General features: G+C 40.1%; 1 protein-coding gene across 11 annotated transcripts; it reads left to right on the forward strand.

The window, feature by feature from the left end:
• Window positions 1-23,503, forward strand: otx2b (orthodenticle homeobox 2b). 11 transcript variants are annotated; one of them, XM_042338319.1, is made up of 6 exons: window positions 9,653-9,685; window positions 10,279-10,351; window positions 15,905-15,987; window positions 20,548-20,823; window positions 21,476-21,627; window positions 22,658-23,503. In XM_042338319.1, the coding sequence occupies exons 1-6, from the start codon at window positions 9,670-9,672 to the stop codon at window positions 23,279-23,281; spliced, it is 1,224 nt and encodes a 407-aa protein (XP_042194253.1). In that variant the 5' UTR covers window positions 9,653-9,669; the 3' UTR covers window positions 23,282-23,503. The 11 variants fall into 11 exon arrangements, with proteins under 11 accessions (XP_042194258.1, XP_042194253.1, XP_042194256.1 ...); XM_042338322.1 differs by having other exon boundaries at window positions 20,635-20,823; XM_042338324.1 differs by lacking the exons at window positions 9,653-9,685; window positions 10,279-10,351 and adding an exon at window positions 1-74.
• Window positions 23,504-23,718: the final 215 nt, after the last annotated feature.

The raw sequence follows: 23,718 nt of genomic DNA on the forward strand, positions 1-23,718 counted from the left end.
GTCTGTGATTATGAAAGGATAGGAGCAATCTGTGAGTACAGAAGAATCTATGACTTAGAGCTATCTGTTACTAGGTAAGGAATAGGAGAAACATGGGACTATGGAACTGTTGAACATTCTGTCTTTTTGGCTGTGAATAATCGGTGGTAATGATAAAAACAGGGGGCAGGCAGACTGTGGCTACTCAGCATTCTATGTTTATGAAATATTTTAAAAGAATCTGTCACTATGATCAATACATAAGTCATTATTATTCTTACTACTATTGGTGCCTGTAATCAGTTTAATCCTTGTATTTTTGAAACTTGTGACTGAAAAATAGAGGATCAGTCTGTAACTGAAGAACTTAGCAGCAATATATGACTGTGATCAAGTGAAGAATAATCTATGGGCATTCTGACGATAGAGGAGATTAGTATCTATTATGAGAATTTAATAATATAGTAATAATTATCCCTGCATTTGATATAGCGCATTTCATGTCGGGAGGATGTCGCAAAGTGTTTTGCAGTATATACTGTGAAGTGTAGTGACTGTATTTCGCAGGCAAACGTGAAGGTCAATTTGAGCACAGAAAAGTCCCACAAAATTAGTAATAAATTGTGCCAACGAACAAAGTAAGATAAGTCTATAGCTGCAATCAATTTAGGAGTGATTCATGCCAATACATAATTCAGGAGGTATCTGTGCAGGGAAAATCTGCGATTAAACAATATGGAAACAATTAGCCGAAATCACAGAAATAACACATGAATACAAATAATATATGTATGATTAGGAATGATACGGGAGTGACTAAAATTATACATAAACAATTATTAACAATTTTAAAATAGTATGATCGGTTTTGAAGCAATGTGTGAATGATCAACAATGAGTAAGCAGGAACCCCATTACACCGGAACAGCCTGATTCAGTGATCTCTATCTATAAATGTGTTGCATTCAGGAGCAATCTGCAATGATGGGAGACATGGGAGTTATCAATGGCATTTAACAAATAGAAATATTCTGCAACTAAGATCAGATTGGGAACAATCTATGATTGCAAATGGTAGGCCAGACGTCTGTGACTGAACAAGATAAGAGTTAAAAGAACAGTAGTCAAACTCCATGTCACCAATAAAGCAGAAAAAATCTCATTGGTGATACCGTTAAACTACATATTTCTGAATTATGATCAAAGTTATTTTTAAAAATGGAATTTATTTTATACTCTCTCAGACCTAATTATTCAATTTACTTTATAGTATATTCTGTGAAGCATTTTGAGATGTCTCAACAACGTGATAAGGCACCATATAAAATGCAAGGATTATTATTATTATTCCTCCTCTGCATTGCTCTGGCATGCACCACTTTATTACATATATGCCTTCTTCTATTTTCCTTTCGTTATTTTTATTTGAGGTCGTGGAAAATCTAAAGCCACACGTGTTAGTTATTGTTATTTAAACTCTTGTTAAGTTATTGTTACAATGGTTATTTAATGCTGAGATCTTATCCTTGGAGCTAGGAATTGGATACTGAGAAGCAACTGTTTCTAATCTTGTCATCAGAACCCAACCCAAATTCTTATGGGAAGGTGATGAATTATCAAAGTATTAACACTAAGTCTAATGATATGAGTTACATTTAAAAATGTCATATGAAATTCCTTATCAATTAGAAAGTACTATTTTCTTAAAAAAAACACATTCACAACATTGTAATTAACTTATCTTTGGGGTAGAAATTCCACCTGGATTTAGCTTTATTATTGTCTTAACATTCTGAACATTTGTCCACAAAATAAGATCATTACACTTTGCAACAAATTCTGTGAAGTGCTTTGATACTCCTGATGTGAAAGGCGCTCTACAAAATGTAAGGATTATTATTGTTATCATTATTTAGAATTTGACAAATAGTTGAATTCAGACTTAATTTTGAAGCCGGTTTTCTGTAGTTCTTAGAAGAACTTGTAGAAAACCAACGTGAAAATTAAAGCTGCATTTAAGAATTTAGGCACGCTGAAATGCTAAGTAAAATAGAGTAAATCTAGACACAGGTGGAATTTCTACCTCTATGTCAGTGCACTGAATCTCAATATAAGATAAATGCATAAGAAGGACAGTTCAAAACTCAGAAAAGAAAGCAGTGCATTATATGACATTATATGAAACCAAAGTTTCAGTGTTCAAAGAAAGCTAATCTTTCCCAACTGGCGCAATTTACTCAGCGATTACACCCTATGGTTTAAAAGGAGAATATTTCTGCTGAACGTATCTTGTGCAGTAACTATTGGAAACTAAATTGAGGCACCCGCCACCCTTGATATATTCATAAAAATGTCAACAGAAAAAAGTGGAACTGCAGGTAAATCAATCATGCTCGTAAATTCTTAAATTAAAGAAGCTGTCAGGAAAATACACTGTTGTTATAACACAGTGCATTATGTCAAACATCTAACATAGTGCACTGACTCATGTTCCATTTGAAAATAACAGTCCATTTGAACAAGATGTGAAAAGCTGCAAAATTTACCAGTTTCAAATGTTTCAAATGTTGGAGGGTGGATTTAGGAGATTGTGCACCGAGAATGCGACTTTAAAAAATCTACAACTGGTTGTGGGACATGCTGTGTGCAATTGGCTGCCGCATTTCACCCACAAAATATGCAGTCAATCCACTTTACAGTATATTCTGTGAAGCACTTTGAGACGTCTCAATGTCATGATAAGGCGCTATATCAAATGCAAGGATTATTATTGTTATTTCACTTATGTTCCATAATGACATGTTTTTGCCATTCTCTGAAACTGTTGATCTGATGCACTGATGTTTGCTTGCTTCAAGATGATGAAAAACTGTCTCGGTATTTGCCATAGAATCACACATTGTATCATGGAAAACTAAATGCACGATTCAGCTAAATCAAACTGCAAGGAATTCACAATATGGAAGCTTCACAGCAGGAATAATAGCCTGGTTAGAAATTTGGAACAGGTTTTAACATAACCTCAAATGAACACAACTTGCATCTAATCTGCCATAGAATTGTAAGGCTTCATTTGTACTACAGTTTAATAGCTTACTATTAACTTGCAATGAACATTTCACATAAAAATGTAACCGAGATTTGAATATCGTACTTTTCTTTGTATAAATAAGACCTTTCATCTACATTATATACCACGTCTTGTTATGTGCATATCAAAAATGTTAATATTTACATAATGGAAACAAATACATAGTTTACTTTATAAAACAATTGATATAGCTGTTGCTTACCTTTTCAAATTATTAACACCGTTATTTTAGTTCCACTAGGATATTGTTTTATTAGTGAGGAAAAATGTGATCATTTCAATTCTTTTAATGCAGATTTTGTCTGTCTAGAATTAATTGATCTGCAAATTGCAATAGTTCCTCATAGATTACAAATACGGATTATCTTCTTGTGTGTTAAATTCTGTCATAACACCTGACAGAAAGGTTTTTTAGGGGAGCAACAAAATAACCACGACTGATACCCCATGCATTCCATCGGCGTGATCAACAATAAGCAGCTTGATGATTCAGATTGAGATTGAAATAGACGGTGGAGTTATTTGTTACGCTCATTCACATGTGCTGCTCAGGACTGGGTTTCACTCTGTCATGTTTACATTGGGATTATATATAATGGAGAGAAAGTTGTTCTCCTACACTCTGTATCTATCCAGTTCAAAGCAAAATGAATATTGGAAAACAATGTAATACCTTGCTGTAAAAGGCATTCTGACAACAAACAGTGAATGTATACATAGTCCAAGCTCAATCATTTGAAAACAATTGAAATTTTTAGGTTTTCCTGGAATTAAAGATAGAAATAAGCATCATCTTTGAGCACAACATTTCTACACGTATCCTTAAAATGTTGTCAGCTATATTTTGTTCCTGTAAACATACAGATTGAATATTCTGGGAAAATTCCCTGTTGAATACTTGTTGGAATACGATACATTCGAAAATATTTGTATTCTCAATATTTTATTTTTAAAGTCAAATATTTAAAGAGTGTTTTGGGGGGTTTTGTATTTAGCACTACTATAGTTCTCAAAGAGTTAAGCACTCTGACTAACAATAATCCTCCAGATTACAGTCAATGAAAAGAATGATTCTTCTTTCATTCAATATGCTGGTGTTTCTAACAGTTACTTGAATCACACAAGTTTTGAAGTGATTTGGAAGATCAGCACACAAAACGATTTAATTTACTAGTTGCCCAACATCAGAACGGAAATGTGTCCGTTTGATTTTAATTACTAAAAGGCTGTATAGTCAGCACAAATAGGAAGGGAGTGACTTTCTGTAATTCTCGTGAGGAACCTGTAGCATTAATGGACTTCATCTGAGATTTGTAATTGTGCCTGATCAAAATTGCACAAAGAAACTTCTAGTTAAAATTTAAGGAATGCAGTCACCCTTACCTGTTAGAGTATAAAGCACTTCTTTAAGGAGAGACAGGAACTGGCCGACCCATTGATAAAGTACTGTGAAGCACAACAGTTTGGTTTTAAATTCCATGCATTACATGTTTAATGACATCTAATACTGTACCACTATTACTCACACAATCTTTTAATGAAATGACAGGCAGTACTGTACTGTACTGGTGGATGCAAATAACTATTGAGTATTGAAAGGAATATAACTGCTATTTGTCTCTTCTCCTTCCTCCACTCCCTCTCCGTAGATTGCTATTTATCCTGAAGAAATTCCCAATTAATGTTTTGGAGATAACTTTTGTCTCTAATGTGAACAACGTTATTGAAGTATGCGGAATACATCCCCTATTATTTTCCAACAAGCAGTAAATTTTAAATGGTCTATGGGCAGTACAAGTCAAAACTAGTTTGATCGTGTAAATTAAAAGTATGTTACTGATACCATAACAGCAGAATTCTCTTCCCACATATGCAAACAATTGTTTCTGTTTCATTCAATCATTTTCTAGAATAAATAGCTCCAGCAAAGACTCTTGAAAGGAAATCTGTGCATTGTGAAATTAAAATTCAAAGTTTTTTTTAGTTTAACTTAAGGTGAACTTTTAGTGTTTCTGCTCAATAATAATAACACTGCATCATAGTTCAGATAAGACTTTGATTTTAAAACGTGTAACACAATTGTTACATTCCCTGTACTGGGGAAGGGGGGAAACTACTTTAATTTGGAAGAAATTAAATAATTTAAGAGTTTTCTTTAGGCTTTTTATGCAATGCTGAAATGCGGATTTCAACTAGTGACCTGTGTTGAATAAAATTGAGAAAAAATGCAGCTCTTAAATTTCTTTTATTTTTTGGATAATGTTCTTGATATACTACTTTGCTGTTAAATTGTTAGAAAGCGAGTGATCACTGCTTCATCCATTTACGTTTGCTTCACAATCAAATACATAGTTCACTGTTTTTTCATGAAGTGGAACTTCTTAGTAAAAGAATCAAACTTCATAACAATAAGACATTTATTATTTAACTTTGTAAATGATCTTGCAGCTCCAGACATAAAATAATTTTAGAAAACTACATCTTACGTTTCTTCCTTGAAAGAGTTAATACAAAGGCCTGAAAGAGTTTTGAAACAGGAATATTGCACTTGTGTTCACTTTGTTTACCTAGCAGAAAGTAGGAACCGGGTTGTTAGTCGATTGGCGGATTGCTTTCCGGGGGTAATAACCCCTTCAAAACATTTTTGGTCACTTAATCCACCACTGTTTGTGGGACCTTCTGTGTGCAATTGGCTCCCGAGTTTCGCCCACAAAATACACTGTAAATTAACTTTACAATATATTCTGCGAAGCTCTTTGAGATGTCTCAACAGCGTGATAAGGCGCTATATCAATTCAAGGATTATTATTATTATTTGGAGATAGTCTTTTGTTCTGAATGCAGACTTGTTCTCCATCCATCTGCATCTGCATGTTATGTACAGTATTACACAAAAAAGCCCTAAGGTAGTTAGTAAAAGCCCGAAAATATTGTTTGCATGAAGTGTAAGTTGTCTCCCAGTGTTATGCACAAGAATTTGATTTTTTCTTTTCTAACCGGTTAAGAGCAGGTGAGGACAGATCTATTATACGTTTGTAATCTAATAGGAGACACCAGTGAGCACTTGTAATTTAATATTCCACCAATGTTCAATGTCTTGTTCTGTGCAAGTCTTCGATGTGTATGTGCAGCAAAATAGCCCGAAGTTAGTTACAGCAGATTAATCGCACTTTATAATAAAAATCTCATGGGAAGCGATTTCATTTTTTACACAGGTCTTTGTCTGATTAATATACTCTTCCGATTAAGTTGTTTGCAGTCAGCATCCTGCATTTATTCCTAATTTTGTCCAATAAAACAAATGACAAGTTTCTCCTGGCATTCTTTACAGGAGTATGCTGCTCCCATGTTAATGGGATTTTAAACATTTTTAACTATTATTATACCCCACATCGGCCATTAGAATGCAACTCAATCTTGTCACGACCCATCCCTGCTTTATTTCATTTTATTTCGACTAAACGAAACATTAAACGGATTACTTATTTCATGTAGTGTTCAGTTGAAAGCAGATAAATGCACATTGTAGTGGCAGTGCTAACATTTGGAACCTCGAGTCTGGAATAATCCCATGTAAAATATAGATTAAACTGGACATCATTTTTGAAAAGATTTTTTATATTAAACAAAACTCCCCTAAAAAAAACTATAGGTTGACGACATGCTGTTAACCTATAGAGAGTGAAAGACTTACATTACATTAAAGTTACATGGACGTTAACATATGAAACATGTCAATTACTTGAAGAGCTCAGAGTGGGATAGGCAGGGACCAGTTTGAAATGATATTACTAGAAGTTCAACATGTTTTGTCTAAGTTGCAATAACGATGCAAGGGAATTATTAAGAATTTAAGAGATAAGCTAAACGCCACCTGACCTAATACACTTCTACTAATGAGCATTTTCCAGTCTGCACAGCCCAAAAAGCAACATGTCTAAAGTGTAAAACTGAAGGTTTCGAGGCCATGTTATTTTTAGGAGAGTTATTTGAGCTTTCAGGCGACTAACTGATGTCACCAACTCTGCTGGTTGGCAGATCGAGTGGCAGATTTCCAGCCACAAATGACGCCTTTAAACGCCAGGCGTTATATTTTTTTTTTGGGTGGGGGGGGTTTGTTTTGCTGTTGGTGTTGTGTTGTTGGTTTTGTTGTGTTATGTGACCGACACGCTCTGTGTCGGTGTTCATATCAAACGACCTGATCCCATGTTATTGTCAGGTTTGCATTATTGATAAGTTGCTCAGAATCCTAATGCGCCTAAGAAGAAGATAGGTTACCTTAGAGCCGTGAACTCCGGCTGCTGCTAAACACCATTTGAGCTTGGGAGAGGGAGGGAGGGAATCAGAACAACTTTGCAGTGTATGAATAACAACAGTAACAGACAGACAGCAGCAATCTAGTATAAGACTGGATTGATGAATAGTGGGTCAGTTTATATATATATATATATATATATATATGTGTGTGTGTGTCTGTGTGTGTGTATATCACAATAACAGCCTATTGCAAAAAAAAATCTTCCATCCACATCGATTTTCCCTGTCGCTGGTGCGCTCTCTTCCGTTTAGACATCAAAACTGTAACAAAATCCACAATAAAACCCTCAACAAACCGCGTTGTGCTATCAAAATGTGGCACTCGACTGAGACCCCCCCCCCCCCCCCCCCGGGCTGGCGGTGATTTGTCAGGTTCTGTTTGTCAGTTTCACTTCCCCAAACTTTCGACGTCCTATTACATACATACACACACATATACATACACACATACAAGCACACACATACGTACACACACACGCATACATATACACACACACACACACACACACATACATACATAGATTCGCATCGGGCCCCAACCCTCTATGTATGTATGTATGTATGTATGTATGTATGTATGTATGTATGTTTGTATGTTTGTATGTTTGTAAGTATGTAAAACAATTTGAAAACAATTTTCCAAATTGTTCACCCCTTTTCGCTCAGAACATACAGTTCCCATCAGCTCCGGGCTCAGTGAAAGCTAAAGGAACGAATTGCACAGCACGGATCAAAACTAAACGAAAGTGCCAATATTAGAGCAAAAATCCAATTTGACTCGTCTGGGAATAATGGGCGGGTGGTGCACATACTTCCCATTTGTACTTAGCTTTTTTTCTCGTTGGTTATTTCAATAATAGTGATAAAATAATCAACAGAATTGCTCTCAGCCTCAACGAGTGCCTGGGTACCTGTACGTGACACTACAGTGTATGTGTATTGGTCTCTCTATCTCTGTGCCACTTGTTCTGTCCTTAGTGCTTTAATGACTAGCAGCGGATTTATTTTCTAACATCAGATCCCGTCAGCACTTAATATGTCAACCTCGTGTATTAGAGTTAATGCCTTCTCGTGTTCGGTTGGGCATCCTGGTTCTCCACAGTAATTGTATGGTGTGTTTGGATAAAGTATGTAATCTTCTTCTGTTACCATGCTATTGAAAGTACAGTGGATTTTTTTTTCAATTAAAAGCTTTCTTGAGCTCAGCAGTCAATTTCCCTAATGAAGACATGTCACAAAAGGCGAATGAGTTACATTAATTTCCCACCTTTAATCGTAACATTCCGGCCTAATCACTGCGCGTTATTTGAAACTAAATATTTACATCAGCCACGTTCAACGCAATGTTAACCAGTAAGGAAAACAACAACAACACACACACACACACACACACACACATCCCGACGCCATCGAACTAACAGCTGGTTGTTTTCGGTGGGACTTTTGCGGTTCTGCTAATGTGCAAAAAGCAGCACATTATTTTGGATCAGTCCGTAAAGCCACGCGAGTAAGTGGATTTGGGTTTAAAATACAATATTGTTTTTGAAAGTAACATTTACCCAATCTGAAATTTTAATCTTTTTTTGGGGGCGGACTTGTCGTCTGGATCCCAAGGAAATATCTGCAGTATATATGTATATATATATATATATATATAAAGTTTCGCCCACAAATACACAGTCAATGCAGTTGACAATATATTCTGTGAATCGCTTTGAGACGTCTCAACAACGTGATAGGACACTATATCAAATGCAAGGATTAGTATAAATATATATAATATATATATAGCTTACAATAATAGCGCCCCTTTCCCCTCATACTTTATAGCAACTGGAATGTTTTGCAACAACTGCCTGCAACTGTTAAATCTCTTCAAACACTCTTCAGATTTATGCATCTGCTTGATTCAGTTTTAAAACTTGTATATATATATGAATTACATTTTTCTAAAAAAAAATGTGCTTGGCAAATAATGGTTTAAGAGTGCTAGTTGGCGGCCTGACTTTTCGAATCAGTCTGACTTCGCAAACATATTATTTTTGCTAAATATTCACATCCGCCACGTTCAATGCAGTTTGGATTCATTGTAACCGACCTGAAATCAGCAAGAAAAAGTCTTTTTGTGTGTGTGTGTGTGTGGTGTGTGTGTGTGTGTGGGGGGGGGGGGGTTTAAGCACTGCGGCTTGGAACTAGTTCACTTGTAATATTTAAACGAAGAAAAGTGGGGGAACTGCAAATGCAGGACCCATCTAAACGAGAGAAACTGGCAAAGCTTTGGAATGAAATTGGCAAAAGGTGATAGGACTGTACAAAGCAATGGTGTGAAATAGACGCGAGTATACTCACTCACTCCCCCTTCTCTCCCTCTCTTTCTCTCTCTCTCTCTCTCTCACGCACACACACACACACACACACACACTCGTGGATCTGGTTTAGATTGGTATTTTTTTCCCACTGAGCTAGCGTTTCCTTCTCTTTTTTCTCCCTGTGCTGGCAGCCCCTCTGTTGTGAAGGGATTAAATTGTATAATTTGGATATGGGGCATCTGCTCCCGATCTGAGACAGAGACCGAGACTGGGGCTGATTCTGATTGCCCGCACCGCGTTGTGTTCAAACCGCACAACTTTTTTTTTTAATATTCAGCTTATCTAAGCAAATAAAAAAACACACCCATTCTGGCAGATGACGCCCTGGCGCTTCTATTTCCCTCTGCTTTTTTGTTACGTGTTAATACAAGAATAACACTGCACATTAGCCTCATTTTTTTTTTCTCTCTCTCTCTCTCCTCCCTCCTCCGTCTTTCTCTCTCTCTCTCTTTCTGTCTCTCTTTCTCTCTCTCTCTCTCTTCCTCTCTCTTCCGTCCTTTGAAACATTACCGACTACCCAAGGAAATTTGTTGAGAAACAAGCAAACACAAAACAAAAACTTCAGAAGTGGAAGAATTTCTCGCCTTGGCTCCAGGTGAGGTGGGAGGCGCTTTTTTTGTTGTCCTTTTCTGCTAATGAGTATGTTTCAGATATTTGTACTAAATGACTTAAGAGAAATACCCGATCTATTATTAAGTGCGGGAGAAGTGCGACTGACATGTCGGTTTCTGATCAAACGAGGTGCAAATGGTCTTATGTTCTCACAACTGCGGGTTTATAACATTTGAGGCTATATTTTGGCAGGCGCCGGGGCAAGAAAGCAGAAAACTATCTTGATTTTTCATTGATTTATACGGCTCCTCCTACTTTATTCAGTTCAGGAAGTGCAAGTCTCTCCTTTAAGAGTATAAGTGACTTCGGGCTCTGGAAAGCGCTGGGGGAGAAAAAAATGTGATCGATTCCATTCAGGGGCTGAACTATCAATTTTATTTTACGTGGAACATCATTAACAAATGCAAAGAGTAAACGGTTTTCTGAACTACGATTGATTGCAATTGATGAGGTAGATAAAGCGGCATATTTTTGTCAAGTGCTATTTTTTCTATATATGTTTATATACAACGAATACCAATATGATTAATGTAAACAAGTTAGCTACAAATGCAAGGTACTTACGTACGGGACACAAAGGACTTGATGTAATACAAGCCTGGCAGGTGTGTATATTTCATTAGAAAAAATGCTTGGTTATTTACCGGCGGCAATTTAATGCGTATTCCATAAATAGTGGGGTAATTATTTCATGATCAGTAGAGACAATTGTTTAGTGATTGGTGTCTGGAGATAGCTTTCCCTTAACTCAGTTTCACATTTTATTTTACCGTCGTTTTAACTAACAGCTGAAATTTAACAACAACCGCAGCATTAACATAACCAGTCAATTAGATCCATTACTGGAAAAATAAAGCGACGTTAGCAGCAATATCATTAGCATTGAAACTCGGTGACCAATTAGTGCAATAAATAAACTTAATGCCAACTAAAAGTCCGCTTCTTTTTTTCAGAAGGTAAAACTATTTCGAATAATGTGCACAGTCCACTTTGGTGCAAGGTGAATCTCGAGCTAATGCATTTAAATGAGTGTCTTCATTTATCTTGGTCACTAATCTGTAAGAAAACTGCATCGTTAACCTTTCTCCTATAAGTTAAACATTAATGCAATAGGCTAACTCATTGATAAATTTACAACAACAACTTGCATTTATATAACGCCCCTCACACAGGGTAGCGTCCCAGAGCGTTCATTGCTTGAAAGATTTGTTTCCTCCACACCCACCCCCCCCCCCCCCCCCCCCGAAAAAAAATCACTTTTATTTTTGAGTGTTTCTTATCTTGATACCTTATAAAAGGTATTTTTAAAAATATAAAATTCAAAGGAAAATACACAGCTCTTAAAAAGAAACGGAAAGAAAAAGGATAGGGGTTGGGGAGGGAGAGAACTTGCTGGAGTTTGCAATCTTGCAAGGGAAAACTTCTGCACAGCACGTTGCAGAACATCCAAAAGATCTTTTCCAAAACGTTCTCACAATTTCTACTTTTTTAGACAAGAAAAAGACTTGAGTTCTCATCCCGCTGCAAGCGAATGGTGCCGATAGAAGCAGAAAAAAAGATAATTCTTTCCCAAAACATGTGCCTTTGCATTACATTGACATGTGCTTGATAAGAACTGTTGAATTAATAAATCATATGAAAGTACGAGTCATCCCAGTGTTACTGATCACCTACCCAAGGCCAGAGCAATACAGAGTAGGACACTTTAACATGCAAGGGATCTTGAACGGTGGGAAAACCTGCAAACGTATTCAAATGTAAGGGTTTCCTAAGCCTCTTCCCAGGGTGATGTTGTTTTGCCTGATCACGACAAAATAATCGTAATGTCACTTTGTTCTTATATACATTGCACAGAGCAGAAACACGTCGACATTTTTTTGCAGGATAACTTTCCAGTCTCCTTGCAGTGTTCAAACGCTGCCGCTTTTTTTTTTCTTTTTGCTTCAATTCACGGCTATTTTGTCCCTGTGTGAGGTGCACATTGAGCGAACGGATGGTCTGGATGGAATTCAAAGCCATTTCCCTCTTAGATACGTTTTAGAAATTAGAAAGTATAGCTAATTCAGAAGAAGAAGAAGAAGAAGAAACGACGTAGAATGTGATGGTAGATGCGTTTCCTTTAAAACTTGCCACAGTACTTTGTGAACAAAAATCGCACAACACAGCAAAACGGGTAAACACACAACTTTGCAATACAAACCGACACAAAAAAAGTCAATTCACATCGGGGATGACGTCTCAAAGCGCTTCGCATAACTTACTTACATAACTGTGTAGTGACTGTGTATTTGTAGGCGAACCAATTTTGTATGTTTGTGCTCATGCATACACACATGTATATTATATATATGATATATATATGTGTGTGTGTGTGTATGAACTTCCTTTCTCATTTTAAAACGTGCGTCAATGATCAGTTTGAACACCGAATAAGTGACTTCTATTCACACGATTCTTTCAGTTGTTATTTCAAAGACTCCACGTATTTTCGACAATTTACTTACCGCTGTTTCCTCCTCCCCACACTCTGCTACACACCTTAACCACATACTCTGTCTTGTGTGTGCGAATGTTTCCTTTTTTAAAAAAAAATGAGTTAATAACTCTTTTCGGAAAGACTCGGCAATTCGTGATCCTCGTTTGCCTTTACTTGACTTGACTTACAGTTCCAGGAACAGGTAAACTTCTCCCGACATAGGGGGCACCGCAAAAAAAGTTTTCGACTCTGAATTTACCAAGTTTTCTATTCGCATCTGCACGCAAACCGGTAAGCTCTCATAGCTTATGACAGCGTGGCGCTGTTGTGCTATCATTTATATATATATATTATATATATATACCGAATATATAACATTTCTACTACTTCCTTCATTTTTTTACAGAACCCAAACTTTTTTTTTGTGAGCGAGAGAACACAACAGTTCCACACAAAAACCTGGAAGCGCATTTTTACTTCTAAGGCCAGAAAACTTCATCCCATCCCTTCCCTTCTTTCAGTGTAATTGGATGTCGTCTTAAACCTGTCTTAAACCGTGCACGAGTTTTGAACTTCGGGGATCATTAAAGGCGCGCGGTATTTCGTTCAGGTGTTGTAATATCCGATAATATTTGATACATCCTATTTGCCTGTGAGCTGCAAAGCTGAGTCTACGATTGCCCACTGTCTCCGAGGCCTTTGTGAGTGACTTTCATTGAGTCAGACTATCACACTGCACTGTTATCAGCTAATTCTCTTGCGCCTGATTTGCACCACCACAAGGTGATGTGCTAAATAACGTTATAAAATCAATGTATCGCAAAATACCCGCCACATTTCCATAACTGGTTGCTGCGACAGATACTTGTGCTGGAACGGATCTTAGGAAGCATTGACATCACGATTCCGTTTACTTTTTCTGTCCCAGGCTTCAATGTACACGTGGTTTTTTTGACTTATTTTTTCAGTTTCTCAATTCTCTATTTGTGTTAAATTGCTGCACTAATGCCACGAAAAAGTTTCTCTCTTTCCCTCTCTCGTTACTGGATGCTTTCGTTAGTTAGTCAGTCAGTCAGTCAGTTAATTACTCTTTCTTCATTCTTGAAGAATCCAAGATGGGCTTTTTACCACCAACATATATATTTACCACCTGCTGTTGCACGTTGCCGCGTTAAACTGTTCTGTTAACAGGAACACATATGTGCTGTAAAATTCAGGCAGGGGAAAGATACACAGTAGATCCATCTGTACTGTGACAGGGAAATAAAACAGATCGTGTACCCACTAAAATGCGCTGCTATTCTGGTCACTTGTGTTACCGTTTAGTCTTGTTTTGATTCTCAAGTGCCTTGTGTTAGGCCTCCTATTCCTTTATCCATGAGATTTTCTCTTGCTCTGAAACCCTCTAGGCTACCGTTTAATTGTCCTGGTAAATGATTTAAAGCGGGTCTATCACCTACTATGGAATATTATCAACATTAGCAATATTTGTCGGTGTTTATCTGTCTATCTCTATCTATCTATCTATCTATCTATCTATCTATCTATCTATCTATCTATCTATCTATCTATCTATCTATCTATCTATCTATCTATCTATCTATCTATCTATCTATCTATCTATCTATCTATCTATCTATCTATCTATCTATCTATCTATCTATCTATCTATCTATCTATCTATCTATCTATCTATCTATCTATCTATCTATCTATCTATCTATCTATCTATCTATCTATCCATCCATCTCAATACTCTTATGTGAGCAATGCTAAACAATACTCTTCAGTGAGTAATGTTGTATCCCTGGTTCATTTTAAATGATTGCTTGTTGTGTGCTCCTTATTGTAAAGTCTGTGTGACATCGCCTTCCTCGCCTTGTCATGTTTATTTCCTTGTATATGTGCTGGTCCTTCACACCCTGGTTCATCGGTGTCCTGTTTTCTGGCCTTGTGACAGTCCTGTCGGGCTCTCTTTTTCTGCGTAGCTTCCTCTAGTGTAAATCATTAGACTTGGCTCTTTCTCCCTGTGTTGGTAAGTCAGTTAGCCCAAGCTGTTCCCATCCATCCAGGTTCCTTCATCTTTGCTTTCGCAGGTTCAACTCATTCTCTGCCAATCTATTCACGACCAGCCTCCCCCACCCCCCCACCCCCCCCCCCCCCCACACACACACACACCAACCCACACCTCTCTCGTTTGCCGATGATTTTAGGCCTTCATATCCCCTTCTCCCCTAACCTTCAGGATGTTCTCGTCTTGGCTTTTCCCACGTATGTGTTTCCAAATGTCCTGAATTTCCATACGTTCTGCCGTGTGCTCTCTTCTCTGATCTTATCCCCGCTTAGTTCTTACCCTTCAGTATTTTACAGCGATTTGTTCTACTGTATGAGTTTCTTCTCTAGTCGCCTTAGCCCTGAACTATATTCTTCCTCTCTGCTGCAGTTTGCTCCCAATTTCCTTCTCCCCCCTCCCTCTTCCTCCTCCTCTCCTCTAATGCCACATTTTCTCTCCCCATCGCTCGTTTATTTTTCATATATAATGTATATATATGTAATAAATGTTCTTCTTTGGGTTATTTCTTGTTTTCTCCTTGGAGCAGTTTTTTTTTATTCTTTCCCCCAATCCCTCTCTCTCCCTCTCTCTCTCTCTCTCTCCTCCTGCTGGGTGTTATTTTCTGCCCGCTTCTGCTGAGATGTGTCAATCATGCTCTCTCTGCCATTGGCTGTAGAGTTTGCGTCAAAAAGTTACCAAAGGCGCTTTCTCAGCAAGTCTCAGAGAAAGGAGAGAGAGAGAGAGAGAGGGAGGGAAGAGAGAGAGAGAGAGAGGGAGGGAGAGACCAGCACAAGTCAGCAATCTCAACCATTTTCCACTCCCAGGCAACGCAGCTCTGCTTTTAAAACAGGTTCATTCCTCGCCTGCTTAAATCTTTTGGTTCCATCGATTTCCCTCTCTTTGGTGGATAGCTTGGAACCTGTTTCTAACACTTGAAATGATTCTCAAAATCGATTATTTCCGCACACTCTAACCTATTTCTGCTATGTTTGTTTGTTTGATTTCAGGGACAAAAGACCATCAAAAGAACGTGGAAGCCTATTTTTTTTGGGTGCATTACACCTCAACTTGATCCAAAATTACAAAGCAGGTGAATGAATTGTCTTTATATATATATATATAAATGTATAGATAGAGTTATAGATAAGCGCGCGTTGTGTTATTGGTGTGTCTCGGCAATTTGGAAGCCAACAGATCAGAGAAAACATTTTCTGATGTGGTACCAAACGCGGCGGGAACAACGTTTGATAAAGCTTACAAGGTATTTCCATATGTGTAAAAGCTGTCCAGTGCAATGCTGTAGCAAATCCTAGAATTATGTGTGTTTGTTTTACAGAATGGGGAGGTGGGGATTTTGGTAGGGAGGGAGATGGAGGAGGGGTGAGAGGACAGAGAGGGCAAGTTTTGCAAGTGATTTACCGCATGCTTTTGTGTTTGTTGTGATAATTGATAACTGTTATGTCGCTTCGGATAGACGTGTGCGTGTGTGTATGTGTGTGTGTGTGTGTGTGTGTGTGTGTCTTTGCTGTACTGTAGTCAGTTTCAGAAACGCGATGCGTGTTGTGAAGCGAATCTCGCTTTTTCCTCCTCCTGTTTTCATGTGCTCGCGACTCGAGTCCCTCGGCTGGTTTTTCCCTCTGCTTTTTTAATGAATGTTCAAACACAGAGATAATTGAGGAGGCGTGGATTTCACCAGATTTTCCCCCCCTCCCCCCCCCCCCCCCCACCTCTTCCCTCCCTTCCTTCTTCCTGATATCGACGATCTGCCCCTACAATCACAGCCTCTTGTGAGATGTACCGGGATGTAGATGTAGATATTTCCTGTCAATGATTTATCATTAAAAAAAATCCAACTGGAATTAAATCCAACGCTTCCCAATTATTGACAAACAGCTTTTTTTTTCTGACCAGAGGGTTGGATCAATAGTCTGCAGTGAGGAGAATTACTAGACACACACACACAAATGGACTTTTTTTTTGCACACACCTCCGACTCAAATTGTAGACTTGGATGCGAAAGCAATCGACATATGTTCGTTCGCTGGGGGAAGTCGTTCGCTTAAAAAAAAAGTGTTAAAAAATAGAACCAACAAAGTTGAATGGTTAGGAATACAGTTTACAGACAAGTAATGTGGACTATTAATTGTACAAAATCTAACTAAGACGCATCATTGCCCATTGGAAAATATTAACACTCTGCTAAAAGTTTAACCGAGTTTTGTGTTGTCTCAATCACGTGTATATTTGCAAAGGCGTGTTTGCAAATACCCTTGTAACTTTCCACTGTAAAAAAAAACACAATTTACAGTTAGTTGCTGCTGGTTTTTGAATGCATCTAGGAGGTTACAATACATTTTAAACGAGATTTAATATAGAAATGCTTAGCATCGACTGCTAAAGTTTTTTTTAAAAATTAAAAAAAACTAAACATGCATCATTGCACTAAGTGTTACCCGTTGCTTAATGTACGTTTTAGTGTCAGTTAAAATCTCAGCACCTGTTAACGATATTTGTCGCGAGTTCCGCTTCTCTTTCAGATTTAAAGTGTCCAGAAAGGAATACATTTTTGAGCGCACTTTTTTTTCCAAGGTTCAAGCCCTTTAGATCCATCTCCCTGCTTTCAAGTTCCGGACAGATCAAAGGTGTTAAACGATTAAGAGGCTATTTTTTTTTGGGGGGGGCGGGGGGAGAGGAGTACAACGCCTGAATTTTCGGTCGCATGAGTTGTGTTAGAGTAAAGAACTCTTTTTCTGTCGAGATGGGTGGGGGGGAGGAAGCGATGTATGGCCTCTGCTTTGTGCGTTGTGGCTGGACAAAAGCTATATTAATTGCACAAAACGTACACAAGCGAGACTGCTAAAAATGTTAGCTCCCCTCTCGCCTGTGGCACTGATAGCAAGGAGTCAAATCCCATTTGCACAGCCCTTGTAGATATGAAACTTTGCCCAGACTGTGCCTGTGCAAAAGTTATGCGAAGAACGTATTACAAAAAGCCTCCCTTCGCAACAAGAGGGCCCAGATCAGTTGTCAGGTTGTGCTGTTGTGTTAAAAGAAAATCGCTCTCACTTAAATTTGCACTGGGCTGTGTATATGTATATGTGGAGGGAAGCAAAACAAAAAATGCAGCGAAAAAACGCCTTAGCATCAATTATCTTCTCTTAGCGAAATCCTTCCCTTTTTAGTTGTTTGCTCTAATTCAGAATCAGATCAGGAGCCTCTGCGCTGCAACTGTGTCACATTCACGAATAGTGTCAAAATGTGGAAATAAAGTGTTTATTCTGGTGTTCAGAGAAATCCCCCGAGTCTCTTCCCCCCCACCCCACCTCCCTCTCTCTCCCCCACTAGGATTGCGAGACTGTGAACCCTGTAAGAGGTTAATCATGAAGGTTTTTAATAAACACGGGTTCGACTTCGCAGCTTTGTTTCATTTCCATCAAGCATAAAATTAATCCGAGCAAATGTTACAGCGACGATCTGGAGAGAGAGGGGAGGGGGAGAGAGAGAGAGAGAGAGAGAGAGAAAGAGACGGAGGCGTTGGTTGGGTCTTGAGTCTGGGCTATTTTTTTTTGCAGCGTCCAGTAATTAAGCAAACGTGTGCCACCCGGATTATCTCGTTAATTTATCAAGAAAAACATTTATTATAATTAATTCTTGGGCGCATGCTGGACTGGGGGTAATTACGGATCGACCGATCGCCCGAGCAACTGGTAGATAGGATTGTTTTTCCCCCCCCCACCCCCAACCCCCCAAAAAGTGACAGATTGTGTTGGGGAAAGCCAGACAGAATCAGCTTCGGCGCTTATAAAAACTGCTCACACTCCCCCCCACCCACCCACCCAACACCACCAGCCTTTACTTTAGGGCTCCATCCTTCAAGGTAGAGTCAGTGGCGACTGCATTGCATTCGATAATTCGTTCCGGGTTTAAACTTGTTGATGTGGTTCTGGGCGAAGGATGGGGGGAAGCAACAAGGGACAAATTATGTTTCTTTTCACCAGTTGTGATTGACATTTGGGGAGGGAGAAGTCTGGGAAATGTACATTTTTATATTTGGTGCGTGCTTAAAAGTAGGATTTGTTTGTGTGCGTGTGTGTGTGGGGGGTGGGGGGGGGTGGGGTGGGGGGGGGCGTGGAGCAGTGGTGGGGGGATAGATTATATATAGTGTGAAATAGTGAATCATTAGACAGAGGGGTGGGGGCGTGGGGAGCGGTGCTGAACGCGGGCTGTGTGAAGCGTTCAGTTGTATGTGTTTCAGATGGAAAGCATTTTTGACCGTTTTTAGACAGACAGGTGGCGAAGCAACCGCACATATTTCCCACTTATTGATCCAGTCAAGTAAAGTTCAGCCCCTCTCTCCCTCTCTCTCTCTCTCTCTATATATATATATATTTGCATCCTCTCCTTTTCCGTTTGGGAAAAAAAAACGTTGCCAGAGAAAAAAATTGCCAGATCGCCTTGTTCTATTAATAATATCTAAGTTTGAGTCATCCCAACTCTCAGGCGCTGCGCCATATTTGAAGGCGAAACACGTTAGAGTTCAGCTTCTGAAGCGGAAACAGGGAGAAAGATCTATCCTTACTAACAAGTCCATCTTAAAACTGTGCCGAATGCTTTTTGAGACATAAGTGTTGAGTGCTGGGGGTGGGGGGGGGGGGGGTCAACGAGGGAGTTTATGTGCAATGCCTTTTGCAAAGAAAATCCTGATGGCGTCTTCAGGTTGAGACGGGTTTGTGATTTGAGAATGCAAACAGTGTGTTATAGAAGCGCAAAAGAGGTGTAAAGTTTCGCAATGCACACACACACACACTGCAATCTCGCGTCCTGTGTTGTGCTGTTTGGCGCTAAACCCTTTTAATTAAATAAGGCTGCATTTTAACATTCAGCGCAATACACTTTCATAGGTAGCCGTCTCCCCCCCCACCCCCATGTCAATTTCCTGCAGAAACGATTGCTAATTTTGCTGCTGCTTTGACCCACTCTAATGCACCCACCGCCACTATGTAATATAAAGCAATCTCTGCCCTTGAATCTGGGCTAATTTAGTGGGGAAAAATAAGCGTGTTGCATTTTTTCACGTTATCACCCCCCCTCGCCCCGTCCCCCCAAAAAAAAACTTGCATTTTTTTTTGGGGGGGGGGATTGAATTGTAACATGAATCTATATTCAATTATAAATGTAAAAACTCCATTAGGTTGCAAATAGTATGAGTGTTGTGGGTCTGCGGGGTGGTGGGGGGGGGGGGGGGTATTTTTTCCACATCGCCTGCTTTGTTTCGCTCTAAAGTCTTTGTTATCAATAGTTTGACGATTTCTCTCTCTCTCTCTCGGGCCAGAAAGCCCCATTGTCTAAGCAAATGGTCCTCATCAAGTTCTGTTTGAGCCAATTAGCGTGATAACAGACTGGTGCTAACTAATGGGACCTATGCAAATTGCAATGCTAACAATTGCGATGGTTATTGTTGTGTGCGAGGCGCGTTGCAATAATGGGTGTAGCAGGTTTTGGGGACATGTTTATCTGGTCTGCATCCCCCCCTGGTCCAAGAGACAGCTGGGGGTCTGGGGCTGCTTTCATAAGAGACAGACTGGGATCTGTAGGGAGATCAGATACTTTCAAGTGATCAGACACAAGCGTTCTCTCCTTCTCTCACCAGCTTTTCCGCTCTGTGAACAGATACAGATTCGCCCAGGGCCTTTTTTTTTAAAAAAAAACATTTCTATTTCTCCGTTTCTCTCCAAAGTCGATCGAAGAGCCGAGAAAGAAAGGAGCCAGACACCCTTGCATTTTTTTTTCGTATTTATCGCAACTTTGCCAAACGCACCAAACTTTAGCATGATGTCTTATCTCAAGCAACCTCCCTACCCAGTGAACGGACTGAGTCTCACCGCGTCAGGCATGGATCTGCTACACCCCTCGGTCGGCTATCCTGGTAGGAATCGCTTTCTGTGAATTTCCCAAAAATGGGTTGAAATTCTACTTTCAACCGCTTCATTGCAAAAAAAAAACCCACCAAGGACAGGGGAGCTGTTGTTGAATTCAATGCTGACCTCAAATGTTGCACCTAAAAAACTTTAATCGACAGCTCTTTTTAAACACGCGCGTGTGATTTTTTAAAAAAAATGAAAACAGTTAAATATATTTTCTGTATTTATAGTTTGTTGAGAATTAGGGAGCAGAAAAAGTGAAATCGGGATTGTCATTTTTTTTTTTGCAGAGTTCCCCCGTCCTTTAGGAACCTCGCAAAAGGCTGTACTTTTACTAAACTTTATCTTTGACATTAAACTTTATGTGTACGATTCGCTCAGAAGGGTTTGACTGATTTTTAAACGCATTATAACGTAGACTGGCTGAGGCAAACACTCGCATTGCAAGTGGCTGCTGTTAAACTAAACGAAAGCGTGTTTCAGTAAAGCGGAGGTCAAACCGACTTTAACGTAATAAGCTTTTTAGAATCGTAAAATGTGTTGTTTTTCTCCCCCCCACCCCCCACCTCCTCTTGCTTTTTTTAAAAAAAAACTTGTGGACTGAATTTCCGATTTACTCCATGTTGTTCTTTGAATGTGTATGTTGCTTTTACTCAGCCACGCCGCGCAAGCAAAGGCGAGAGAGAACCACGTTCACCCGAGCTCAGCTGGATGTCCTTGAGGCGCTTTTCGCCAAGACTCGCTACCCGGACATCTTCATGCGGGAGGAGGTGGCTCTGAAGATCAATCTGCCCGAATCCAGAGTCCAGGTGAGGAGCGAGGGGTCTGGGGGTGGTGGGTGGGGGTTGGAGGGGGATGTGGGGGGGGGGGGGGGGCAAGGAAGAAGCGCATCAAACACGCCCGCAGTTTTATTTTTAGCGCTGCGTCTGTATCTCTGGTTTGGTGGGAGAGTTTTTTTCTTTCGGGGGGGGGGGGGGGGGGGGGGGGGGGGGGGGGGGGGGGGGGGGGGGGGGGGGGGGGGGGTGGGGGGGGGGGGGGGGGGGGGGTTGGAGTGTTCCCAAAACTTAAGCTACACTACAGTCTATCATCAAACCTGGCTCTTGAACACTGAAAATCTAGTCATTTTCTGGATTGAATTGGGGTGTGTGTGTGTGTGGGGGGGGGGGGGGGTGGGGGGGGAGAGTGGAACGATGCAACATACAGCCAAATTGGAAAAATAACATTTGTACGATTGTACTAATATATATATATGGTTATTGCAATATTATATGTGTTATGATGCTTCACTTTAGAGCTGTTCTGAAACAAAATGTGTTTTTTTTTATTTGTTCCCCCCCCCCCATTAAAAACCAATCGAGTTTGGATAGACTTTGCAGTGACACCAAACCTCCAGCTTTGTTGTTGCTTACATATTGTAAAGTAAATTAACGTTTCGAAGTCTGAAGGGTTAATGTTAATGTAATTAGTTGCCTCCTTTGATATCCTCGTTGCATCTTGCGATTTGGAGCAATTTTATAGTGACAAGTAAAAGTAACAAGGAAATGAGTTTGTCATACAAAAGAAATATAAAATACATTTATTCGCGTGAAATAAACAAGAGACTTCAAATTGATGCAATGTTTTTAATTGCTTCACCAAATAATCAAGACATTTCGAAGCAAACGTGTGGCCTCGGAGATCTCTTTCCTGAGTTAAAACTGTTCAGATCAACGTCGATTTGTGCCCGAAATTGAATTAATTTCTGCTGTTTTTGTGTGTTTATCTGTGTGTCTGTCTGTGTGTGTGTGTCTGTGTGTGTGTGTGTGTGTGTGTGGTGGTGGTGGTGGTGGTGGGGGAAAGGTTTGGTTCAAAAATCGTCGAGCGAAATGCCGGCAACAGCAGCAACAGCAGCAGAACGGAGGGCAGAATAAAATCCGACCGTCTAAGAAGAAGAGCTCCCCGGCCCGGGAGCCCAGCTCAGAGAGCGGGGCCAGCGGCCAGTTCACGCCGCCCTCCAGCACCCCGGTGACGGCTATCTCCAGCAGCAGCGCCCCGGTGTCCATCTGGAGCCCGGCGTCCATCTCCCCCATCGCCCCCGACTCCCTCTCCACCTCCTCGTCGTGCATGCAGCGCTCCTACCCCATGACCTACACCCAGGCCTCGGGCTACACGCAAGGCTACGCTGGATCCACGTCGTATTTTGGAGGAATGGACTGCGGCTCCTACCTGTCCCCCATGCACCACCAGCTCTCCGGCCCGGGCACGGCTCTCAGCCCCATGGGCACCAACGCAGTGACGGCCGGTCACCTCAACCAGTCTCCAGCCTCCCTCTCTGCCCAGGGCTACCCGACCGGCGGCTTAGGTTTTAACGCCACCGATTGCTTGGATTATAAAGACCAGACCGCGTCTTGGAAACTCAACTTTAATGCTGACTGCTTGGATTACAAAGATCAGACGTCCTCGTGGAAGTTTCAGGTCTTGTGAAGTGCTGGGAAACTCTTGTCTCTCTCTCTCTTCTCTCTCTTTCTCCTTTGAAAACTTGGACGAATGATTCCAACGTGAAAACCCTTTGGAATGGACAGAACACACACACACACACACACACACACACACACAACCACAACAAAAACTTGTGATCATTTCAGTACTTCCAGCCAACTTTCCTCCCTTCCCTCTTCACCACCCCCACCCCACGCCCCCTCTCTCTCCCTTCCCTCACCCCCCCACCCACCCACACACACACACACACACACACACACACATCCCAACCCAGTTAAACGCTTGGAATGGATAGAATTGAACTGACTGGCGATTATTCCAATGTTAAAGCACCGTTTTCCAATGTGAACCAGCTGTTTAAGACTGGCATCGAAAGAGGAAAAAAAAAACCCACACACACAAACAAACCGAACCATCAGGGC

This window comes from Callorhinchus milii, unplaced genomic scaffold (assembly GCF_018977255.1).
Source record: "Callorhinchus milii isolate IMCB2004 unplaced genomic scaffold, IMCB_Cmil_1.0 Scaffold9, whole genome shotgun sequence".
Lineage (NCBI taxonomy): Eukaryota > Metazoa > Chordata > Chondrichthyes > Chimaeriformes > Callorhinchidae > Callorhinchus > Callorhinchus milii.

What these genes read in the sequence shown, in the direction of transcription:
- otx2b (XM_042338318.1), top strand. Translation starts at nt 20,310, where the DNA reads ATGGGACCTATGCAAATTGCAATGCTAACAATTGCGATGGTTATTGTT. An exon ending in CCCCTCGGTCGGCTATCCTG is followed by an intron (nt 20,824 to 21,475) that starts GTAGGAATCGCT and finishes GCTTTTACTCAG; the next exon opens with CCACGCCGCGCAAGCAAAGG. An exon ending in TGCCCGAATCCAGAGTCCAG is followed by an intron (nt 21,628 to 22,657) that starts GTGAGGAGCGAG and finishes GGTGGGGGAAAG; the next exon opens with GTTTGGTTCAAAAATCGTCG.